The following is a 23138-nucleotide window of genomic DNA, read 5'->3' on the forward strand; positions in this document are numbered from 1 at the left end:
GCCCCCTACTTCTTGATGACTAGTAGGGCGACAGACAGGCTCTCAAGGAGTGAGAGGGTGAAGGAAGGTGGGTCAGGGGTCTGAGGACCGGACGCCGCCGTGTTTAGGCTCCAACATGAAATATTGGGATTGGGTGTGGGGGCCACTCTCCATTCCTGGTCCATCAGGCGGTTGACAATAACAGGCTCCCCTGCCACATAGTGAAGACAGAGGCACACTAGTGCAGGTCTTCAAATGCGTGGGAAGGCTTTCTCAAAACCTCAGGCCATGTTGCTATATTAACCAGCGAGATAAGTAATAAAAAAGAAATGAGGCGAATATAGTAGGGGGAAAAGACAAAAGAACCATCACTGCTGGCGATATGATTATCTACCTGGGAAACGCAAGAGAATAACCTTGAAAAGCCATTAGAACTAACAATAAGCTAGTACATAACAGTGCTGGTTGAAAATCAATTTATAAAAATCAGTAACGTTTCTATATACAAGTAATCATAATGGAAACATTTTTTCCTATCTGCACTAACAATGAAAAGTGCTTATAAAAATAGCTGAGGCTCAACTTAAGTTGCTGCGTGGGCAGCGGGATTGCTGGCCCGGGGCCCTATTCAGCCTACATCGTAATGGGGAGAAGGTCGCCTGGGGGCCTGGGGCCCCACTCGGGGCTGGGATTCTTTCCTGACTGGGGCCTTATGAAAGGGAGCAGTGTGTTCTCTTGTCCCCAGGAGAGCACCCTGCTGACAAAGGCTGTCTTGACTGACAGAGCCAAGGTGAAGAAGGTGGACCACTGCTAGTAGAGGTGCTCTGACGTCTATTCTCTGGTTCGGAGCGGCCACTGTTACGTTGTACTCACAGCCAGCATCTTACAGCACACCCAGAACCTTCTGGTATCTGTGCACAGCCCCAAGGAGAGTCCTTCGCAAGGGCCCTTTTTTTTTCTTTTTTCTTTTTTTTTTTGGTCTCCCCTTGTTGGGCCCATAGTGGCCCTGACAGCCAAAATGCCGTTGGAAAATCCAATCTGCAGAAAGGGTTTTCTAAAAGCCTCTTGAATTGCATTGGCACAGGCCTTGCCTTTTGCCCAATTTGGCCCTGGTACATTGATTTCCAAGGCCACCTCCCACAGGGCCCTGCAGCGGGAAGCGGGAGCTTTGGTAAGCCAGTTGTCTGGGTACAGGCATTTCAGCGGGCACCGGCCTCATTCTCTTCCCCATACGCTTGGCAAAGATGGCCAGCCCTACCCACAGTAAACCTGTTTTAGGTGCCTGCCGTGAGTTCTGTTTGTGCATCTTGAGATAGGACTAAAGACTAAACTACCATTTGTTCCCTTCCTGCCCTCCCTCAACCACCTTCATGCCACATATCAACAGACGTGCACACAGGTGAGCCAGGAAGAGCCTGAACATAGCTCCAGGGAACCCTTTATTCTCAGGCATTTGACCTGACAACAGCAAGAACAGCCCAGTCTGGACTAAGGACCTCCCCGCCCCCCTCCATCCCCTCGGGCTCTGGCCATTAATTTAAAGCAGAGATGGCTGGCGTCTGAGCACAGAGAGGTTGGAGAAAGTTGATGGACAGGGCAAGTGACGCTTTGTTTCTTCATGGGCACTTTGCCTGCAATTCTGGAAACAACCACCAGGGGACTCCCTGGTCATGGCTTTTAGGATCCAAATGATCCGTTTGCCCCCAGAAACAAAACTGATTCTGGGTTTTGTTTCCTTTTTGTGTTGTACGTTTCCTTTTGTTCTCCACTTTTGTACACTATAGGAGGGAGAACTGGCCCAGGAGGAACCAGGCTGTCCCAAATGTGTATTGTATTTCTGCTTTTAATGAACTCGGTGCTGCTGGACCGTCTGGAGCCTGTGAATCTGTAAATCAGGCGGGTGCCTCCTGCCCCTCCACCGAATACGAGATTCATTGTGTTTGAGGAGGAGTTAGAGGTTACAGTTTCCTGAGTCTTCCTGTTCCAAAATTCTTTATTTTTGTCCCTTTTTTTTTTCTATAAAATCCTATTTCTTTAGGAAAAGCACCAAGTATAACCAACCTCCAGGTCTAACACAATGGACCAATCGGGGCAGGAACTCAGAAGCCTTTGAGTAACTGGTTTGTTGGTCAGAGGGTATTGGGGGTCGAGAACAGGCAGGGGAGCACCCGGGGCCTCGGGCTAGGCGCCCTGATCCAGACAGCCTCTCAGTGAGCCCCAGGCCCTCCCCACTGAGCCCTGCGGGAGTGTGTGCTTCAGGGGTGAGGGTGGGTTCCCCACCTAGAGGCAAGGTGGTTCCTAATGGATGGCTTCCTTTCACGGACCATCTCTGCTCTCATGTGGCCTGTGTGTCTGCTGTTTCATCTTTCTCTTCTCCTTTGGCCACAGGGCGACAGTCCCGGCCCAGTTCAGAAGAACCTGCACAATCCCATTGTACAGGTAGGTGTGCCTTCCCCGGGTTCTTGGGCCCTCCCTTCTCCCCAGCCTGATCATGCCTTCATCCCTTGTTCCCCTGGGCCCTTGGCATCCCCCCTTCCATACTGGGGCACCCAAAGCAGAGAGGAGTTAAGGAGGCACATGTGGTTGGGGGCCGAGTCGAGCTTCCCACCTGGGCCTGCCCTTTCGTGCCCTCTCTGAACCTGTAAACCTACTAAGTGCATCACACAACCTCCATCCTGCTGCCCTGGTAGTGTCTTCTCTTGGCAGCCAAAGTCTGATGAGCCAAGCCATGAGCTCACCCCTCCTTGCAGGAAACTTTTATTCATTTTTAACGTTTCAGTATTCTATCATAAGGGTGAGGAGGGGATCTGCAGGGAGGAAAATGGCATGAATGCGAGGGTCAGAGGGGTCTCTAGGATCAGTTTTCTAGTCCCAGGGTTCGCACATGCTGGTCTCTGCAAGTCCCATCAGGGTCCACCAGGGAAGTGTTTCAAATGTGGATTCCTGGGCCCTTCACCCTGAGAGCTGGATCCACCACGTGAGGGTTGGGCCTGGAATTCAGGGAATATCTTTTAGGAACCATTAGTCTAGTCTGAGCCCTGCCCTTTTGACAGAGAATGGTACCCCATGGCTGTGCAAAGCTCTCCGCCAGACACCAGCCCCCAACCCCCGTAGTTATCCCATCATCAGAACTAGATCCCAAGCCCCCGCCTCCCCACTCGACCTTGGCCAGTCCTGCTTCCTGTCCGGGGACTTCAGATTCAAGGTCCTTGCCCTTGGCGGACACAAAGCTCCGGTTTCCTCCGTCCTCACCCTCCAGGCTCCCAGGCCCCCTTTTCCACGGGGGCTTTTTCACAGGGAAGGGTGCCCTTACTCAGTGCCCCTGTGGCCCGGCCATGGCCCAGTGCATGGCCACACTCCTGCAAGCCCTCAGGAGGTACCAGTAAGGTTGTGGGCAAACACCAGCTCGCCATTGTGGAATGTTTATTATGCATTTTTATCCACTTTAGTGACATTCTCATGACAGTCTTGGGTGGGTCCCACTGTTGTCCCTGAGGGTCCCTAACCGGCCCAAGATCCCTGGCTGAGTGCAGGCAGACCTGACCACTGGAGGCCCCGCCCCTCTGTGCCCCGCCCCTCCCCGCTGTGGCCCCGCCCCCAGCTCAGGTTGGCTCTGTTCTTCTCCTCCGCATCTCTGCCGCTTGGGCTTGGCCCGAACAGTCACTAGAGGATCTTGAAGACCAAAAACGGAAAAAGAAGAAAGAGAAGATGGGATTTGGCTCCATCTCCCGCGTCTTCGCCAGAGGGAAGCAGCGGAAGTCCCTCGACCCCGGCCTGTTTGATGGTACCGCCCCTGATTATTACATAGAGGAGGACGCGGACTGGTGATACCCGCCTCCCTGCGCCCGCCGCCCGGCGGGCGTGTCTGTGCGTGTGGGTGTGCGTGGGGCGTGCGTGGCAGGTGTGGGTGCTGGGCGTGGCCAGGCGCGGACGCGTGGGACCCCTCCCCCTTGCGGCGCCACCTCTGTAATTGATGTACATACCGCAAACGTGTGTGACTCTGTCAACTCTCTGTCGTCCTCGGCGCGATACGGTCGTGTTGTTCATCTGGGTTTGTTTCGTTTTGTATTTTTGTTCCCTTTTTGTTTTTATGTTTCCTTTCGTTCGGTTCGTTGGGTTGTGTTTTTCCCTCCTGTCCCCTCCCCTCCCCTCCTTTCTATGAAACTTGAAAACTTGAAGGACTGCTGTGTATTTGTAAATAACAAAAACGACTGTGCACTCCGTGCTTGTACATGTCCCTCGTCCGAACTGCTACTCCTGGAGCCCCTGTCCCCGAGGATGTGGTCTGTCTCCCGTGCCCCCCGCCCCCGTGTGAACGTGTGGGACCAGACCCTGTGCTCGGGGTGCGCTCAAGTCACTTTAGCCACAAAACGCCACTGTCGCCAGGGTGAGGTCCCTCTCCGCAGCCCGGCCGGGGGCGGGGAGCCTTGTCTTGGCTGGGTTTGTTGAGGTCCAACGGGCTCTTTTTCACGGCCTGCCAGTTTTTAAATTGCGTTGCCATTTCTTTCTTTATGGAAAAAAAGAGAAAAGAAACAGAAGATGGTTCCGTTTAATTTATTTGCACAAATGCAGAAGACGTGTTCTATCTAAATTATTACATAAATATTGGAATTGTATATTTTTCCACGGGGCGGGCGGGAGGCAGGGGTTTCTGTTGACTAGTCTATTCTCTTATCATGCTGCTGCCAAACTGGGCGAGGTAGAGTGGAGGGGGGCCGGGGGCCAGGGACCGTGGGATTTCAAAGCTTGCTTTTTTCCGTTCTCTCTCCTGTTCTCTCCCTGTTCTTCCGCCTCTGCATGGACGGGCGCTCACCTTTCTCCCCACTCTCTCCAGGCCTCTCTCTATTTATTTATCGGAACCACAGAACCCTGACCAGTGAGCAGAGCGCGTCCTGCAGCGGTCCCCTTCTCTCGGGTCTGTCTGTGGAGTGAGGTTGGAGACGGGGAGGCAGCCAGTCCCATGAGCCTCCTGCGGCATCCGTTCCTCCCTGCAGCTGTGTCTCTCTGCTTGGGTTACTCTCAGCTTGGCCAGGCAGGTGTCCTTGGAGGTGGGGGGCGGGGGGTTCTCTCTCAAGGGGAGGGCTGTTGGGGACACTGACCCCGTCCTGGTTGGCCCCTCCAGCCACACTTAGCGGAACCTCTCGGGATCCCCGGGGCCCTTGCTCCAGCGGTCCCAGCAGCCTGGCCCACTCGCCCCAGGAGAGAGGATGGGCAGGAACATTTGCCTATTTGGGAGCTGTGTTGGCCCCAGCGAGGCTTCCTGGCAAAGAACCTGGTGCATTAAAGGTGGGGTGATGGAGATCACGTGAGCTGGAAGCCAGGGCCTCCCCAGGCCTGAAAGGAGCGTCCCTCTTCTCTTGGCCTGTGAGCCCCACCCCCCATCCCCACCCGCGGCTCCACCTTAACTACTAACAGCTCAGTTCGCACACCCTCTCAACAACAGTAGTTGCGCTTTCTGCTAACAGTAACACTTTCAGCTCTTACAAAGAAACTAAATTTTCAAGTGCTGGAGAGTCTCTATCAGAACGGATAGGGTCTTTTGTCCAAAGCCCCTAAAACTAACAGAAAAGCCCCCGTTTGCCCCCCGGTGCAGGGTTGGGAGGGAGCAGGCCGGGCACTCACGAAGCTCCCTCTGGCCTCCCGTGGCCAAGCCGGTTAACGGAGAGCCCAGAGCCCATGTCTTTCTCTGCAGAGAGAGATGTTAGAAAATGCTTTCTCCCCCATGAATCTTTTTTTTTCCTCTTTTGATTGATTTTTATTGTTTTCCCTTACGAGAAAATAAGATTGCAACCACTCCCGGTAATGATTTAGTAGCTCCTTTTCATTTCAGTTTTTGTAAATTAGGAGATAATTCTCAGAGTTGCTAAGGATGATTTATTTAAGGGAACTCCGTCAAATAGCGAATGAGTTATGGGTAACATTAGATGAAAATCACCTCTCCCGTGGGAAAGGTTTCTCGAAGGCATGGATGCAAATATAAAATATTTAAAAAAATCTAAATAAAGCTTATTTTAAAATATTACCGAACTCTATGTTATTTGATTGCTTCTATGTTGCTCTGGGTGGGAGGCCAAGTCCCCATAACCTGCTTCTTGGAATGCCAGGGCTAGCTCCCCAGGGGGTGACGGGAGGGGCCGAGGAAAGCTGGCTGGGTTCTGAGCTGATGGAGGGGGCCGAGGCCCAGGTGGCCTTCCAGAAACATCTCGTCTTTGCCGGCTTTACTCTAGGCATCCGGGGCTGCCCGAGGTCCTCATACCCCAGCTCGGAGCTTGGCACCCTGGCTCAGCGCCCCGGTCAGCTTTCATCGGCTTCCTTCTCCCCCTGCCGAAGCCAGAGTAAGCCAGGCTTTTCTGAACCCCGGGAGGTCCCCCAGACACAAAGCCTCACCCAGTGAAACTCCACAGTGCGTCCCGAGAAGGGGCCCCCGGGTACCCCATCCCCGATGGCAGCCAGTGCCTCAGCCTCTATCTCCCAGCCTCAACAGAAAGCTACTCCAGCCGTGAAACTAACAGCAGAGTGGCCTCTTACCTCCCCTGTCATTTCTGCTGGAAGGAAGCGCAAAGCCCGGGATAGCAGTCGGTACCGAGAAGCTACAGAGCTCAGGACCGCGAGGAACTAGGCCCTAGTTACTCGGGCATCTCCCCCAGCCGTGCTCAGCCCGGCCCCACATTAGAATCACCCGCGGAGCTTTCAAACTACGGCCAATGCCAGGCCAGCACCCGAATCAGAGTGTTAACCTCTGGTGATTCCGAGGTGCAGCCGGGCTGGAGGACCCCTGGGCCAATCGGAGGAGGGCACGTGGCCTCGAGATGCCACTGCTGCCCTCTCCCTGGCCTCGTGCAGGCATCACGAATCTGGTAAAGGGCCTCCCTGCCCCGCCCAAATCAGGTGGCTCCTGATTTCTTGACTTTACAAAGCCCCAGGCGGCTACTGCCCGTCAGGCGGAGTTGGCATACAAGGAGAGAGCCCGTGTGCCATCCCAAAACTAGCCCAGGCCCCACGCCGGCCCAGGGGAGAGCGACTCGGCCAAGATCCCAGCTCTCGAGGAGCCATGTGACCTCTCAGGGGCTGGGCCACACCTTGTTCAGATCTTGGTGGCTCTGCTCAAAGGCCGCCCTCCCTCCTTGTCGTCATCTCCGACACCTTATCCCAAATGGCCCAACTCCGAGCGGCGCCTGTTAGTGAGAAATTGAGGCAGGGCTGCCCAGCCTCCGGGCCAGGGGAAGCTGCACCGTTGGCACCGCGTGCCTCCGTGAGGCCCTGCTGTGTGGGCACCCGAGTCCTGCCGTGCGCAGCCTGCGAGGCTGTCCTCTGCCCTCCTGCAGCTCTCCCGCCTGCTGGCCGGCTCCGACAGGGGCCCCTAATAATAGCAATAACAGTCCCAGCTAACACCACTAAGCACTGACCGCGGCCAGGGCCCACGCTGCGCACCTGACATGTGTTAACTCCGTTAACCCTCCCGTGGCCTCCGTGATCGAGAAATCAGCATAAACAGTAGCGCTGGGCTTCAAACCTAGGGATGCTGCACTGCCTCCAAGCACAGTGCCAGCTGGGCAGTGCGGGGCTGGCACCCAGCAGGCGGGCGCTGTCTGTGTTCCAGCCGGGCCTGGTGTGAACCTCACTCCCCGCCCACTCCTCCCTCGTCCCCCATCAGTTCTCTCTGGCACAGCCTCCCCTTGCGCTTGTGACCACGTCTGTTCCCATGAGCCTGACCCCCAGGCTCAGAAAAAGAAACCCAGGGAGGAGCTGGCGGGAGGGCCGAGCAGACACACGGCCGGCACAAGCCCTCGGTTTTGAGCTTTGCTCTGCCTCGGAGTCCCCCCCCCCCCCCCCGAACCACACCCGCAGCCCCACCCACCACACCCGGTGCCCTGTCCCCTTCTGGCCCAGGAGGGGCCGGGGCCCCACCGTGCTGGGCAGCTGCTGTGTGCTTCCCTCCCTGGGCCTCGGGGAGCCCAGGTGCGCCGGGCCACCCCGTGTGGGGTCACCCGCCCTTTGACAATGTAAGTTTAAAAATACCTATGGGCCCTGGCACCCGACACCTGCGTTGTCACCAAAACGGGCCTCACAACCGTCCCTCCCCCGGCCCAGCTGCTCCGAACAATGGGCCCTTCAGCTTTTTCAACTCACCCCTCGCCCTCCACGTGGGCACAGGACCCCGTGCCCCCTTCCTCCCACCGTTCCCACCGCCTGTGGGAGAAGAAGCTGGTGGTCATGAAGACGAGAGGGAAGACCTAGCAGTCACTTTTCCAGAAGGATAGACTCATAACTTGAGACGGTAAAAGGGCGCCCTAGAAATTTAAATACCTCCTGAGCTTGGTCGTGACTGTGTTAGAAGTCAGGCTCCCGAAGGTACCACCAGGTTCTTCTTCCACCGGGAAGTGGGAACAGGGGGGCGGGAGGGGGCCCGGGGTGCTTTGCCCATGGGTAGGGGAGGGGTTGAGTTGAAAAAGCGTAAGAGCCCATTGTTGGGAGCAGATGGGGAGTGGGGGGGGTGGGGGGAAGGGATGTCTGTAAGGCCCGTTTTGTGTTGGGAACACGCAGTCATACCCCGTCACCAGTGCAGTATCACTTGACGGCATCAGGGGTTCGGCTAATTCAAACCTGAGCCGCCACTGCCTCGTGCCTGAGAGCCCAGGCACTGAAAACCAGGGGAATGCGCGGCACAGGCCGCCCCGAACAAACGGAAGCCACAAGAAAGTGATCCCGGGAGGGCTGAGCATTAGAAGTAAAAATAGCAGCGATGGAAAACCTTGACCTTTTCCCCCTGAAAATGGCAGGACTTGGAGCAGCCGGCATGTCCCCGGGAACCACTGGCTGGCTGCCCGTTGGCGTTTCTGAGTTTGGGGTTTTAGAAATCGCTCACTGCTTTCTTAGCGGGTGTCCAGTGAGTAGAAGTTAATTGCCCCAAAATAACAAAATCGATAACGTTGCACGTCATGCTCCACCTGGAGGACCTTGCAGCCCACCCGTGGGGCCCGGCCAGGCCTGGCTAATCGCTCCAGCTGTGGCCCGTGAGCCTCAGTCTTCTCACCTTTGAAATGGGCGTAATACCCCCTTGCCTTGTAGGCTCAGACATAAATGCTGCATGTGTTTGGGAGCCTGGGAAGGACAGTGTGTGTTCCTTGTGACTTGAGTGGATTTACGTTCACTCAGGAGGAGAAATGCAGGAAGCAGCTTGACACCCATCTTTAGCCTAAAGAAGGGGAATGGATCCAGTCTGTCCCTGGGGGTGAAATCAGGGCATGGGGCTGTGTGCCTGGTCCTCGGAGTCCAAATTCAGGTCCACTGTTGCTCTGGGAGAGAATCCAGGTTTTTCTGTCTCGGGAAGGGAGGGTTGGAGGCATTTGCCCCTGGATGCCGCAGCCCTGGCAGCATTGGTCTTTCCAAAGCCAGTAGAAACGTCCTCTCTGCTGTGGCTACACGGGCAGAGTCAGGCCGAGGGAGCACTGAGGCTGCCCAAGGCAGGGCTCCTGAGGTGTAAGTCCCAACGGTCGCCCTAGGGTGGCACATTATAAAGACGTGTCAGAGCCAGAGATGGCCTGGTCCGGCAGCAAGGCGTGCCTCCAACTCCAAGAGAAAGGCTGCTGATGTCCTCGCTTACAGATGACCATGCCAAGGCACAGCTAGGAAGCGGCAGAACCGGGATTCAGCTCCCGTGGTCTCGCCCCGAAGCCCACGTTCTCAGTAACTGCTACGCAGTCTCTGATCAGCCACATAAGCTTAAAAGTGTCTATGGGACCAAGCGCTTCACCAGGGACAACAGGAAGCCTCACTAGCCAGGCAAGCCCTGTGCAGGCTCTGGGCTTGGGGGCTTAGGTTCTCCACCCTGGAGAGGGAAAAACTGGAATAAGCAAGGAGTTTGCAAACTGTGTTCCATGGAACCTTTAGGGGTTCCTCAGAGATCCCTCAAAACATTGCCGGAGCTGGTGAAAGCACTCGCAGGCAGGGCTCCAACCCCACCTTCAGCCGGAAGCTCCGCTCTTAGCTGTTGAACACGGGACCTCCTGCATCAGGGAGCTCCGTGCAGATCGCATGTGGGCTCAGCTGCACGCGATTACGCGGGGTGATGGCTGCAGGTGCAGACCCTTTGCTCAAATGCAATCACATTACAAGGTAAATAAGCCAAAGCTGTCATGTTGTAGACCCTGCGCTCAAATGAGTTTCAGTATAGACCCGTTGGAAAGCTTCCCCGAGGGGCCTCCGAGGCAGGTGGAGACCACCTTTCCGGCAGTTCTAGGGGAGGAGCTACACCCAAGCAACACCCTGGGCTGCCCCCCAAGGTGCTGGTGACCAGCGCCCTTGTTGGGCCTGCTGAGCAGAGCTCAGGGGCCCGGCACAGTAGCTGCTGCCCCAGGCAGCCCTGGCAGCCAGCAGCAGTGCCCTGCTAGTCCCAGAAAGGGTCCCTCATTTTCCTCGAGGCGCACAGCCAGGAAGTGGCAGGGTAGGCGTCCAGCCTGGACGAATCCAGGTTCTGATGTGATGGCTACCATCTCCGGTTTGGTCTGGTCTGTGGAGACAGACCTCTGTAGAGCACTGGGGGGCCTGCTGGCCTTGGTCTGGGGCCAGTGCTGCCCCATCAACACCGGTATGAACCCTAAATAGAGCGTACGGCTACCTAAGCCGCACTCAGAGGAGAGATGGGGGGCAGAGCAGCTGCTGAGGGTCCCACAGGGCTTGCCCACACCCTGCTCTCAGGCTCCTGTGGGGGCCCAGCCTCAGCTCAGTGCAATCCGGAGCCCCGAACCTGGCTCTGGACTCCCAGCTCCCAGCTGGGCCAGCAACCTGCTGTGTGACCCTGGGCAAGTGCGTCTCCCTCTCTGGGCCTCAGGCTCCCCCTGAAACAGACCAGGGCAGTGGTTACCCATCCTGGACTACCTCCCCTGACACTCACTGTCTTGCGGCCCAGAGCTTTGGTTTGTTTGTCTTATAGATGGATTTCATTTGAGCGAAGGGTCTGTGTAAAGCCAGTGTGAAATCCATGAGTTAGGTCATCGGGGCGCCCTCCAAGGAGGAGAAGAGGCAGGGCTGCCTCAGGCCTCCTCCTGCTCCCCTCAAAATTGTGGAAAAGCCATTCTCCATGGGCACCTCTGTTCCCCTGCTCCCCATGGTAGAATAGGAAAGTGGGGGCTGCTCATGCCCCCCACCCACTCCTGGCTTCTGAAAGCCTGTCAATCAAGGGACATAGACACTCCCCGGGAGGCCGTGCGGGTGACCCACAGAGAGACTGTGAAGCAATGCCCCTCAGGTCACAGCTATCCACAGTGTACAGCGCCCTTTCCTAGGCCAGTGGCCGGCAAACTGCGGCTCGTGAGCCACATGCGGCTCTTTGGCCCCTTGAGTGTGGCCACAAAGTTTCAATCGCTCTACGTGCGTGCCCACACGTGGTATTTTGTGGAAGAGCAACACTCAAGGGGCCGCAGTTTGCCGACCACTGCCCTAGGCAGACGAGGGTCAAGGCTAAGGGTGTAGATTCTGGGCAGATTCTCTGAGTTCGAACCTCAGTCCTGACATTTACTACCTGGTAACCTTAGGCAAGTTGCTTAACCTGGCTGTGCCTCAGTCTCCTCACCTGTACAGTAGGGACAGTAAGAGTGTCCGAGGGTGGCTGCCAGGATACAGGGAATTCCTGTGTGTAAAAGGCTTGGTTGGGGTAGCAGTGAACGTTAGCCACGATGTTGAGGAGACGATGACAGTGATCTCACGCCAGCCTGTCACCAGCCCTATGAGACAGGCAGAGCAGGGCCCTTTGTACAGATGCAAAGACTGAGGCCCAGGTAAGTTCAGCAACACACCCATGCTGCCAGAGCCAGCCAGGGGTAGGCCCAGAGGAAGTGAGAATTCTAGAGCTGACGGGCTCTCAGTGGCCTCTCGCCTACTCCTCTCTGACTGCAGGAAGGACTTGCCACAGCCTAGCAGGGTACCCGTGGCTGAGCTGGTTCTGGAGCCCAGGGCTCCTGACTCCCAGGCCAGTGCTCCACAGACCACAAGACTCAGCCGGAAGAAACTAAATCTCTGGGTCAGTACGTTTTGGAAGCAATGCGTGGTGTCTCCAATCCTTAGAGACAACCCATTAGCTTTTCAAGTCTCTGACAAGTTCTGCAAAGAAAAAAAGAAATTTCCCTTTTTTCCACCTTGTGCTTCCCAAACTTGACCACAGACCCATCCATGCCTTTGCGTTTAGTCCGTGGAGCGCCCTCTGGGAAGTGTCAGTATGGGGGGCTCCTTCGGCTGCTTTCTTCTGTGCTTGGAGGCCCCACGCCAGTGGCTCTCTGAAGAGTTCTAAGCATGCCACGTTTCTGATGGCGTTTGGCCACGGCAAGTCCCTGTGGCTCACGTGGGATCCCCACGTGCCTTGAGAAGCGAGGGGAGCCAGGTGCGAGGGAGGGGAGTCTGGACCTCCATCTACGTGAGCATCCCCTTTGCTCAGAAAACCTGGGCCGTGGCAGTACCTGCTGAAGGTGGAGGGGCCCCAGAAGACAGGCTAAGGAACGCCAATCCTGGTGTTCGTTTTGCTGCCGTCCCCGGTCCCAGGTGTAGACAGAAGGGCCGAGCCTTGATGCAGGGAGCGGAAGGGGCATGCCTCCTGCCAGGACGTCCGGCCCCTGTCACCCCACCAGCTCGAAGCTGCCTAATTGCTTCCTTGGGACAGGCCAGTCATGCTGGAGTCACATCCAAATTGGCTGCAGGCCTGCATGGTGCTAGCGTCCTTCCTTGTTAGGAAGCTGATGTCTTGGGGTGGGGTGGGTGGAATCTATGGTTCTGGGCCAGGGAGGGAGAAGGCCACTCTGACTCTGTCACTGCAGGGACCAGAGCTGCGGTGACAGGGAGGAGGCTCTCTGTATGCCAGAGGGAGTTTGAGAGCCATCTACAAAGCAATTGCAGCTCAGGGGTATGAACCATTCATTCTCAGGTTCCCTCGGTCTGTGTGTGTGTGTGTGTGTGTGTGTAAGAAACACACTCGTTTTAGCGACAGTTGGAACCCAGCGGAGTCTATGAAAACCAAGCAGCACAGGGAGGGGTGTGGAGGAGCAAACCAGGCTTGGGAGCCAGGTCTTTGGGCTTGACCACTTAGCTGTGTGACCCTAAGCCAGTCCCCCAGTCCCTTTGAGCCTCAGTTTCCCGCTCTGTAAAATGGAGCTGAAACGGCCTATCTCCCAGGCTGTTGGAAAGGTGAATAGATGGATAGCAGCTGCTAGCCGCAGCGCTGCAGGAGACGCAGCTGAAAGCAAATGCAGGCCAACGAGAGAAAACACAGCCTCCCTGGACGTTTCTGAGCTGCACATTCCCGTCTGCAAAATGGGCCTGTGGGAGCCTCATGCCCACCTCCCGGGGAGGATGCAGCATGCTCACAGCCACGGATGGTGGAGCCGCAGGCAAGCGTTAGCAACAGGACCTGGGGCCTCTGGTGGGAGCTGGAATGACTTGGACTCACGAGGCCACTGCTAAGCGTGTTGAGGGCGACAAGGACTGTGCTGGGCACTTACTCGCTTCATTCCCACTCGGTCTCAAAGCCAGAGGCCCATGTGGCCAGGGCGGCAGCAGGACGGGAGTCAGCCTACCAGTGGCCTGAAAGCCCAGCCAGGTGGCTCAGCCATTTCTCCTGGCCTTGGCCGGGCTCTGGAGCTCAGAGACTGGGAGGGTGGAGGGTGAGGGAGGGAGGGAGGGAGGGAGTGCTCCACCTTCAATACAGGGGCTGATTGGGCCTGACCAAGGGGGACTCACACTCTCCCGGGAACCCCAGAAGCACGTGGTCATCAGTGTGGACACGCAGGCAGGCGGGGAGGGTGTCAGGCTGAGGATGAGGACAAAGAGATGGGCAAGCAAATGCTACAAACCAAAGCCCCTTTTTCAAAATGCAAGAGCCCGTTGTTAAACATTCACCGGCGCAAGGCTGGGTTAGGGCTTGCTAGGTACCCAAGTTACCTCGGGGGCAAAAACAGGCCCATCTTCCGTCCTCCTGGAATTTGCAGTCTAGAGGGGGGCACGGACACTCATCACATAATTACACAACCTTAATTAATCCCACCATGAGACAGGCGGCGCGGGGGCGCACCTGGATTGACGTGCGAGCGCGTGAGTGTGAGCGGGAATGAGTGTGTTACGGGGGTGACAGGCCTACACTAGTGACCAGAGAAGGGTTTCATGTAAGAGGAGGGATTTAAAGGGACCCTGAAGGTTTCATAGGAGTTTGCCAAGCCGAGAAGACAGCAGCAGGCCGCCTTTGGGGCAGAGGGCAGCAGGTAGAGCAGACGGAGATGGGGGTGGGGAGGCAGGACCGCTGGGTGCCCAGGGTGTGAGGGAAGGGGAGAGACGGAGGGGAAGCTGACAGCATCACTGGTTCCCACAGACCCCTGTCCTGGAAGGAGTTTGGACTTTGTCCCGGGAACCAGTGAAGGTTGTTGAGCAGAAGCGGTGTCCGGACATAATCAAATTTTAACAACCTTCAAACAGCCCTGGCCGGTTTGGCTCAGGGGATAGAGCGTTGGCCTGCGGACCGAAGGGGCCCGAGTTCGATTCCAGCCAAGGGCATGTTCCTCGGTTGCAGGCTCCTCCCCGGTCCGGGCCCTGGTCGGGGCTCATGCAATAGACAACCAGTCGATGTGTTTCTCTCACATCGATGTTTCTGTCTTTCCTCTCACTTCCACTTCTCTCTAAAAATCAATGGAAAAATATCCTCGGGTGAGGATTAACAACAGAAACAAAAATAAACACATCCAAACAAATGGAGTTGTCCGTCCCTCGCCCATAACTTGGGCTTTTACCACCACTGATGGCCGTAAGCATCACCGTGAGGCAGGCCTGGCTAATGAAGAGATGATAGACGCGACCGCCCACCTAGGGACTCCCTTGGCGGCAGGGCAGATGGACAGACCGGCACACGGGCAGGGTCAGCAGAACACGAAGAGTGAGTGCTGGGTGGACAGTGCACACGGCCAGCAGGGTGTCCATTGGGGGCATGTAGAGAAAGGCAGGTTCCAAAGGGCCTCCCTCTACAAAACCACTAAATCTGGAATAAAACATACTTTTTAATGCATGGCTGGCCTCAGCAAAAGTAAGGGAAATCTCCCAGGCACCCCCACCCCAAACCAAAAGCTCTGAGCTAATTCCAGAGCAGGAGCAGTGAGCGGTAGCCAGATGCGAAGGCGGGTGTCTGTCCAGACAGATGCGGACAGCAGGACTGCTAACGGGGGAGTAAACCTTGGGGTGTGGCGGAGCGAAGGGGCAGAACCTACCTCTCAGCCCCCTGGGCCCTGGCGTCCCAGAAGATGAAATATGAGATCAGCATGCAGGAGAGTCAGCAGAAGCTCAAGCACACTTAAACTTCCAAGGCCTTTCAGATAGAGCAGCTGTCAAAACCAAATACAAAATAATACAAATGCAGTATTTAAAGAAATTTCAGATAAAATCATAGAATGAGCCAACAGCAAGGGACTGTCTAAAAAGACCAGGCAATCTTGAAAAACAACCAAATAGAACTTTTAGAAACAAAAATATATCATTGGTAGTAGCATTAGGAAAAAAATCAGTCCAAGGATGGGTTAAATAGCAGACAAATAGCTGAAGAGAGAGATTTTTAGAATGAAAAAAAAAATAGGAAATTACCCAGAATGCAACATTGGAAGATAAGTTGTTAAAAACTCTGAAGGAGAAATGAGAGCTTTCTGGTTCACTACAATAGCCCACTAGCCACAGATGGCAAGGTAAACGTAAATTTATGTTAATTAAAATTAAATAAAATTTAAAACTCGGTTCTTCAGTCGCACCGCCTACATTTTCAGAGCTTATAGCCACAGATGCCTGACAGCTGTCACACTGCACATTGTAGCTTACACAACATTTCCCTCATCACAGGAAGTAGACAGTGCTAGGTTACAAGGAAGGGAAGACAAAGTCCAGTCCCAGAAGGAAACAGAGAATGGAGAAGAGGTGATGTTTTAAGAGATAATGGTCGAGAACATTCCAAAAATGAAGCCACAGATATGGGAAGTTTCTCTCAACCAGAATAACTAAAGAGAAATCCACGTCTAGCTGCATCCTAAGGAAACGGAAGGACATTAGAGACAAAGAGGAAACCTTAAATGTAACTAACAGAAGGGCGATGGGACCGGCAGCTGACTTCCCTTCAGCGGAATGGAAGGCAGCAGGAAGTGAAGCAATGTCCTCAAAGCACGGAAGGAAAATAGCCGTCAACCTAAAACCGTGCACCCAGCAGAACGCTCTGAAGAACAGGGTGAAATGGACTTTTTTCAGATAAACCAAAGTTACTCTTAATCAGAGGAACTTTTTAAAATATATATGTTTTTATTGATTTCAGAGAGGAAGGAAGAGGGGGAGAGAGAGATAGAAACATCAATGATGAGAGAATCATTGATTGGCTGCCTCCTGCACGCCCCACCCTGGGGATGGAGCCTGCAATCTGGGCATGTGCCCTGACTGGGAATCAAACCATGACCTCTTGGTGCAGTGTTTGGCAAACTCATTGGTCAACAGAGCCAAATATCAACAGTACAACGATTGAAATTTCTTTTGAGAGCCAATTTTTTTTAAACTTAAACTATATGGGGAGGTACATTGTTATTAACTTAATTAGGGTACTCCTAAGGCTTGGAAGAGCCACACTCAAGGGGCCAAAAAGCCGCATGTGGCTCGCAAGCCGCAGTTTGCCAACCACGGTCCTGGTGCATAGTCAATGCTCAACCACTGAGCCACACCAGCTGAGCCAGAGGAACCTTTAAATCAGGTTCTTCATTATCCTAGAAGTAATGTCTAAGCCACAAGAAGAAATAAAGAACAGAGAAATTGGTAAACCTGTAGGTACATTTTTTAATATTTAATATCAGTATAAAATAATGATGACAATGTCTCAATTGTGGGGGATTTTAAAAGGACATAATTCAAATACTGGATAGGGTAGGGTTTAGTCAGGAGACATGATCAGAATGAATGTTTTTAATAATCTTACAGTTTAGGAGAAGGTATTAAGATACTGATCAGCCCTAGCCAGTTTGGCTCAGTGGATAGAACATTGGCCTGGGGACTGAAGGGTCCCAGGTTCAATTCCGGTCAAGGGCACATGCCCGGGTTGTAGGCTCGGCCCTCAGTGGGGGGGCTTTGTAGGAGGCAGCCAATCAATGATTCTCTCACATCATTGATGTTTCCATCTCTCCCTCTCCCTTCCTCTCTGAAATCAATAAAAGTATATTTTTTTTAAAAAAAGATATTGATCAATGCTAGGTTTCAAGTTAAATATTCAGGAGAAGTTTTCAAGGGCAAGCATTAAAGCGTGGCTCAGGACCTCCGCATGTATCAGAGGCACCTGAGGGGCTTGTTAAGTAAGACACAGATTGTTGCTGGGCCCAGCCCCAGCGTTTCCGCGTCAGGAGGCCTGGGCAGGCTCCAGGGGTTTCACTCCTAACAACTTCCCAGGTGCTGCTGCTGCTGCCGCCTCAGGGGCCGCACGTCCAGGACGACTGAACCCAAAACAGAGAAGCGGGTGCCTCACCTCCAAACCCACTGAGGGGGTGGGAATGAGATGAGAAAACAAACAGAAAACCTTCCACCCAGGCCAGTAAAAACATCATGCAGGCCACACATGCAATTTTAGATTCTGTAGTGGCCATATTAAAAAGTAAAAAAACAGGTGAAATGAATTTTAGTAATATCTTTTATTTAACCCACAGACCCAACATATTATCATTTTAATGTGTGATCATAAAAATTAATAACGTAGTTTGCATCGTTTTGTACACAGCCTTCAAAGTCTAGTGTGTGCTGTACACCGCCGGCCCTTTGAACGTGGACGAGCCACATTACCGGGGCTCAGGAGCCACACGGGGCTTGTAGCTGCTCTTCTGGACAGAGCCGGTCTCCACTGTAAGTGCCATGAGCCCGCAGAGGTCAGAGACCCCAGGCCATCAGCGTGTGCCGGACACCCACTGTCTGCCAGATGCCAGGCTGAGCTTTGTGTATACTTCATACAGCCTCTCATCTGGTCCTCCCATAGGCCTGTGTGATTCGACATCGTTATCATCCCATTTCCCAGATGTGGAAAGTGAGGCTGAGGACATTGGAAACACTTTCCCAAACCCAGGTCTCTCATATTCCAACGCCAACCTCGAAGCCTCGAGGTTTCTGTAAAAGATGTTCTATCACAGGCCAGACAGTAACTATTTTAGGATTTTGGACAGACAATCTGTCACCACTACTCACACTGCCATTGCAGCAGGAGAGCAGCCTTAGACCACGTGTGGCAAATAGGGGAGGCCGTGCCCCAGTCACCTTTAATGGAGACAGGCAGGCTGCGGGCTGAATGTGGCCCACGGGCCGTAGTGTGCCAGAGCCTGAGCCAGGCGGACGCCCTGCGTGGGGGGCCCAGCTGGGGGAACTCTCGTGCCTGTGTTGGGGTGGGCGGGAGAAGGCAGTCTCTCCTCCACAGTCTCACCGTGTCCCGCCTCTTCGTGTTCGGCAGCATCCAGAGTGGCTGCCTCCTGGGCCCCTCCTGAGACGCTGCTGAGGCCCAGCCAGGCCTCTAGGTCCTGGGCGCTCACGGAGCTGCCTGGCTATAACCATGAGTGATTCCCCCTCAGAACTGAGACAGCGGGGAAATAAAAGCCGGGACTGATGGGATCCCGGCCATAAAACCTGGCCCTCTAATGCCAGCATCTGGAAACTGCCTTTAATTCATGGTGTCTGACCCCAAAGACACCCCACAGCATCTCCTCCTTGGTCAGCCCGGGGGTGGGCGGAGGGAGGTGGCGCGCTGAAGGGCTGTCTTTGCTCAGAAACCGAAACGTGTGCTTTGCTCCCGTGAACTCGGCGTGGCCCCCGCATTCCTGGAGCCTGGAGTCCATCAATAACGTGAGTGCAGAGCCAGCTCCTCTCGGGGGCCCGAAGCCCGTTAGAACCACCAGCACCGGCTCCCAAAGACACGCGGCCCAGGAACGCACACTCGCAGGAAGTGCGTTGGGTTCTTGTCTTCCACGGGTCCGCCAGGCCCTCCCCACCCTCATGCGCTCTCTCCTCCTTCCTGCTGTCTTTTTGTATTTGCTGTTTCTATGGCAGAATTTCTCTCCTGAAGACTTGCTCTTGGAGTCTCTCTTCCCTTCCCCTCCCTCCTCCTCCCTCCCTCCCCCTCTCTCCATCTCTGACTCCCGCTGCCCATCTTCTCCCAGTCTCCCCCTTCCCGTGGCCCCTTACCTCCCTCGCTTGGGAAGACAGAGCCAGGCACCGCAAACACCTTGGCACCGAACACACAAGCCCACCCTCACCTCTCCGACCACGGCCCTGCCCACCTGGACCCAGTGGGAGTCCGGCTGGGGCAGCGAATTCCTGCCCAGGTAGGATGCTCAAGGCCTGGGGCTGGGTTCCCTCCCCAGGCACCGAGCCGAACTCAAGCCACACTCCTCCCAGCAAGGCAGGGGGACCGAGGCAGCCACAGCTGCACTCAGGGTGTAGCCAAAAAGCGTCAGGTGTGGACGCCGTGGCCACCAATGAAGAACAGGGTTGGAACTTTCTGGCGAACAGACTTATTGTCTGCGAGGGCCGCTCCAGAAACTGGCTTCGCTTTGTCCTGAGAAGATAAATCACCCCGCTGCCCAAGGTGACCAGTGCTGCATCGTTCGAGATAGTGAAACACGGGGACAGAACGGGGCCCATCGCAGCGGCGGGTGAAATAAAGGTCGAGCAGCCATCCCTGAGGCCTGGGCGGTCAGAAGATAGTGCAGGCTGCTCCCGGGTGCAGGGGTGCCGTGAGAGCCGCGTGTCACGGGACGGACGCGGGGTGCAGCGCGTGGGTCTGCGTGTGTTTGTAGCCTGGGCTTGTGTGTCTCCCAATGTGCGCTTCGCTAAATACTAACAGCTGCTGCCTGAGGGTGCGGGACTTGGGGCCATTCCCACCTTGTTTTATTTGTATTCTTTTCTGGATTAAGTTTTTAAAATTCTTTTCTTTGTGTAATGGGGGAACGGTGGCAAAACAAAACAAAGGCCATTTTTATTTTTTTTTAAATATGTTTTTATTGATTTCAGAGAGGAAGGGAAAGGGAAAGGGAGAGGGAGATAGAAACATCAGTGATGAGAGAGAATCATTGACCGGCTGCCTCCTGCACTCCCCACACTGGGAATCAAGCCCGCAACCCAGCCATGTGCCCTGACCGGGAATCGAACCATGACCTCCTGGTTCATAGGTCGATGCTCAACCACTGAGCCACGATGCTGGGCCATTTTGATTTTTAAAAGAAGAAATGCATGGGGGGAAGACATCCCTGCCCTCCTCCTGCAGGGGGGATGCAGGCTCAGGGGGTGCAGCCTGCCCATCCCTGCCCCCCGCGGCCCCCCGGACCCCCTCCCCAGCAGGGCCTGGTGCGTTGGGAGCCCGGGCGTGTGTGTGTCCTCCCAGCAGGGCCTGCGCTCGTGTGTTGCAGACGCGGACAGCCAGTGCAGCCCCACGAGGCAGAGCCTGTCGGAGGGCGAGGAGCAGGTGGACCGGCTGCAGCAGGTGGAGCTGGTCAGGACCACCCCCATGTCCCACTGGAAGGCGGGCGCCGTGCAGGCCTGGCTGGAGGTGGTCATGGCCATGCCCATGTACGTCAAGGCCTGCGCGGAGAACGTGAAGAGCGGGAAGGTAGGGCACACCCGGGACCCCAGTGAGAATCCCCCCGGGCCCTCCCATGAGCTTTACCAACCCTGAGCTGGCCTGCCCCACCCCCACCCCGACTCCCACCCTGACCCTCAGGGCGAGCAGGAGATGTAACCCAGGCACCAGTGTTCCCAATAAACCCTCAGTCTCCCCAGCAAGTCACAGCCCTCCTGGGCTCAGCCTCCTCACCTTTAAACCGGGACGAGCCTCCCTTTACCTGGCTGAGGGGAGGCAGGGCTCCACGGAAGGGCTCTTTCGGCCTGGATGGTGATCTGCCCACCTCCTGGAGCCCCAGCCTGAGAGGTGCTGCAGGGGTGCTCCAGGCGGCTGCAGGGGTGCTGCAGGGGAGCTCTAGGTAGGCTGCAAGGGGTGTTCAGGGGTCTTCCAGGGGGGCTTCAGGGGTGTTCCAGGGGGGCTCCAGACAGGCTGTGGGGGTGCTTCAGGGGGGCTCTAGGAAGGCTACAGGGGTCCTTCAGAGGGGCTGCAGGGGTGCTCTGCCCTGACCGCAGGGAAGGTGGGCAGGGAGATGGGGAGAAGGAGCCCTAGCCAGCAGACCCCTCTGGGGCTCAGCCCTGGCCGACATGGGTCCTGGGAGGCCTTAGGTGCCCCAAGCCTCCCGGACGCTCAGTGCCCATTTCTGGGGCGCAGGTGCTGCTGAGCCTGAGCGACGAGGACCTGGAGCTGGGCCTGGGCGTGTGCAGCTCCCTGCACCGGCGCAAGCTGCGGCTGGCCATCGAGGACTACCGCGACGCCGAGGCGGGCCGGAGGTGAGCCCCGCTCCTGGCACCGCCTGGGCTGGCCCCAGGGAAGGAGAGAAGTGCCCCCAGGACCTCCGATCACACAGGTGGGGTGAAGGGGCGCTGTAGGCTGGGCCAGGTGTGCAGTCTGGTACCAAACATCTCTGGGCAGGAGGACCAGGCACACCCCAATCCCCCCATGGAAAGATGGAGACCAGGGAGTGAGTGAGGCCCCACATGCCCTCCCATCCCCCCGGTGCAGGGGTCGGGGAGACCTCACGCACCCCCAGAACTCCTCTATCTCCGAGGGTGGGCCAGCCGAGAAGAGGTGGGGATTTGGCCACAGTGTCTGCTCTGCCTGCTTCCAGCTCAGCCCCAGCTCCCGGGGTTCCAGGGCGCGGAGGGCGCAGAGGGCACGGAGGGCGCAGAGGGAAGGAACAGGCAGGGAGACCAGGATGGGACACAGCAGGCCCGTGGGAGGGGCTCCTTGCAGGAAGCACACCAGGGAATGGCCGAGGCCCCTCCCACCAGGTGTGTCCTTGTTGCCCTGCCCCCTGCTCTTAGCACCCTGACCCCCACCCATAACATCACCCACCTGGCCTACCTCCTGCGGCCTCTCTCCTCACCTTTTGTGAGCAGGCTTTGCTGGGGGGGCCTCATTCACCAAGCAGATCTGGGGGAAAGGGAAGGATCCCCACTCACACACACACTCACACACACACACACATAGATACATGCTCACACACACACTCTCACACACTCATACACTCACACACACACATAGATACATGTTCACACACTCATACACACACACATACACACACACACATAGATACATGTTCACACACTCATACACACACACTCATACACACACACATACACACTCACACACATAGATACATGCTCACACACTCATACACACACACATACACACTCACACACACATAGATACATGCTCACACACTCATATACACACACATAGATACACACACACATAGATACATGCTCACACACACACACACATAGATACATGCTCACACACACACTCTCACACACTCATACACTCACACACACACATAGATACATGTTCACACACTCATACACACACACTCATACACACACACATACACACTCACACACACATAGATACATGCTCACACACTCATATACACACATAGATACACACACACATAGATACATGCTCACACACTCATACACATAGATACATGCTCACACACACACTCACACACACACACATAGATACACACTCACACACACATAGATACATGCTCACATAGATACATGCTCACACACTCATATACACACACATAGATACACACACATAGATACATGCTCACACACTCATATACACACACATAGATACACACTCACATAGATACATGCTCACATAGATACATGCTCACACACTCATACACATAGATACATGCTCACACACACACTCACACACACACACATAGATACACACTCACACACACATAGATACATGCTCACATAGATACATGCTCACACACTCATATACACACACATAGATACACACACATAGATACATGCTCACACACTCATATACACACACATAGATACACACTCACATAGATACATGCTCACATAGATACATGCTCACACACTCATACACATAGATACATGCTCACACACACACTCACACACACACACATAGATACACACTCACACACACACAGATACATGCTCACATAGATACATGCTCACACACTCATATACACACACATAGATACAGACACATAGAT

At 55.1% G+C, this 23138-nt stretch overlaps 1 protein-coding gene across 4 annotated transcripts in view; it reads left to right on the forward strand.

Moving 5' to 3' along the window:
- The window catches only part of KAZN (kazrin, periplakin interacting protein), a 350665-nt gene that overhangs the window by 302920 nt on the left and 24607 nt on the right, over positions 1 to 23138 (forward strand). For all 4 annotated transcript variants that reach the window (XM_036348161.1, XM_036348162.1, XM_036348164.1 and 1 more), the window contains 4 exons: positions 2368 to 2418; positions 3640 to 3763; positions 20403 to 20602; positions 21266 to 21384. In XM_036348161.1, the coding sequence (XP_036204054.1) occupies positions 2368 to 2418; positions 3640 to 3763; positions 20403 to 20602; positions 21266 to 21384 (494 nt within the window). The remainder of the gene's footprint in view (positions 1 to 2367; positions 2419 to 3639; positions 3764 to 20402; positions 20603 to 21265; positions 21385 to 23138) is intronic.

This window comes from Myotis myotis, unplaced genomic scaffold (assembly GCF_014108235.1).
Source record: "Myotis myotis isolate mMyoMyo1 unplaced genomic scaffold, mMyoMyo1.p scaffold_m19_p_2, whole genome shotgun sequence".
NCBI lineage: Eukaryota > Metazoa > Chordata > Mammalia > Chiroptera > Vespertilionidae > Myotis > Myotis myotis.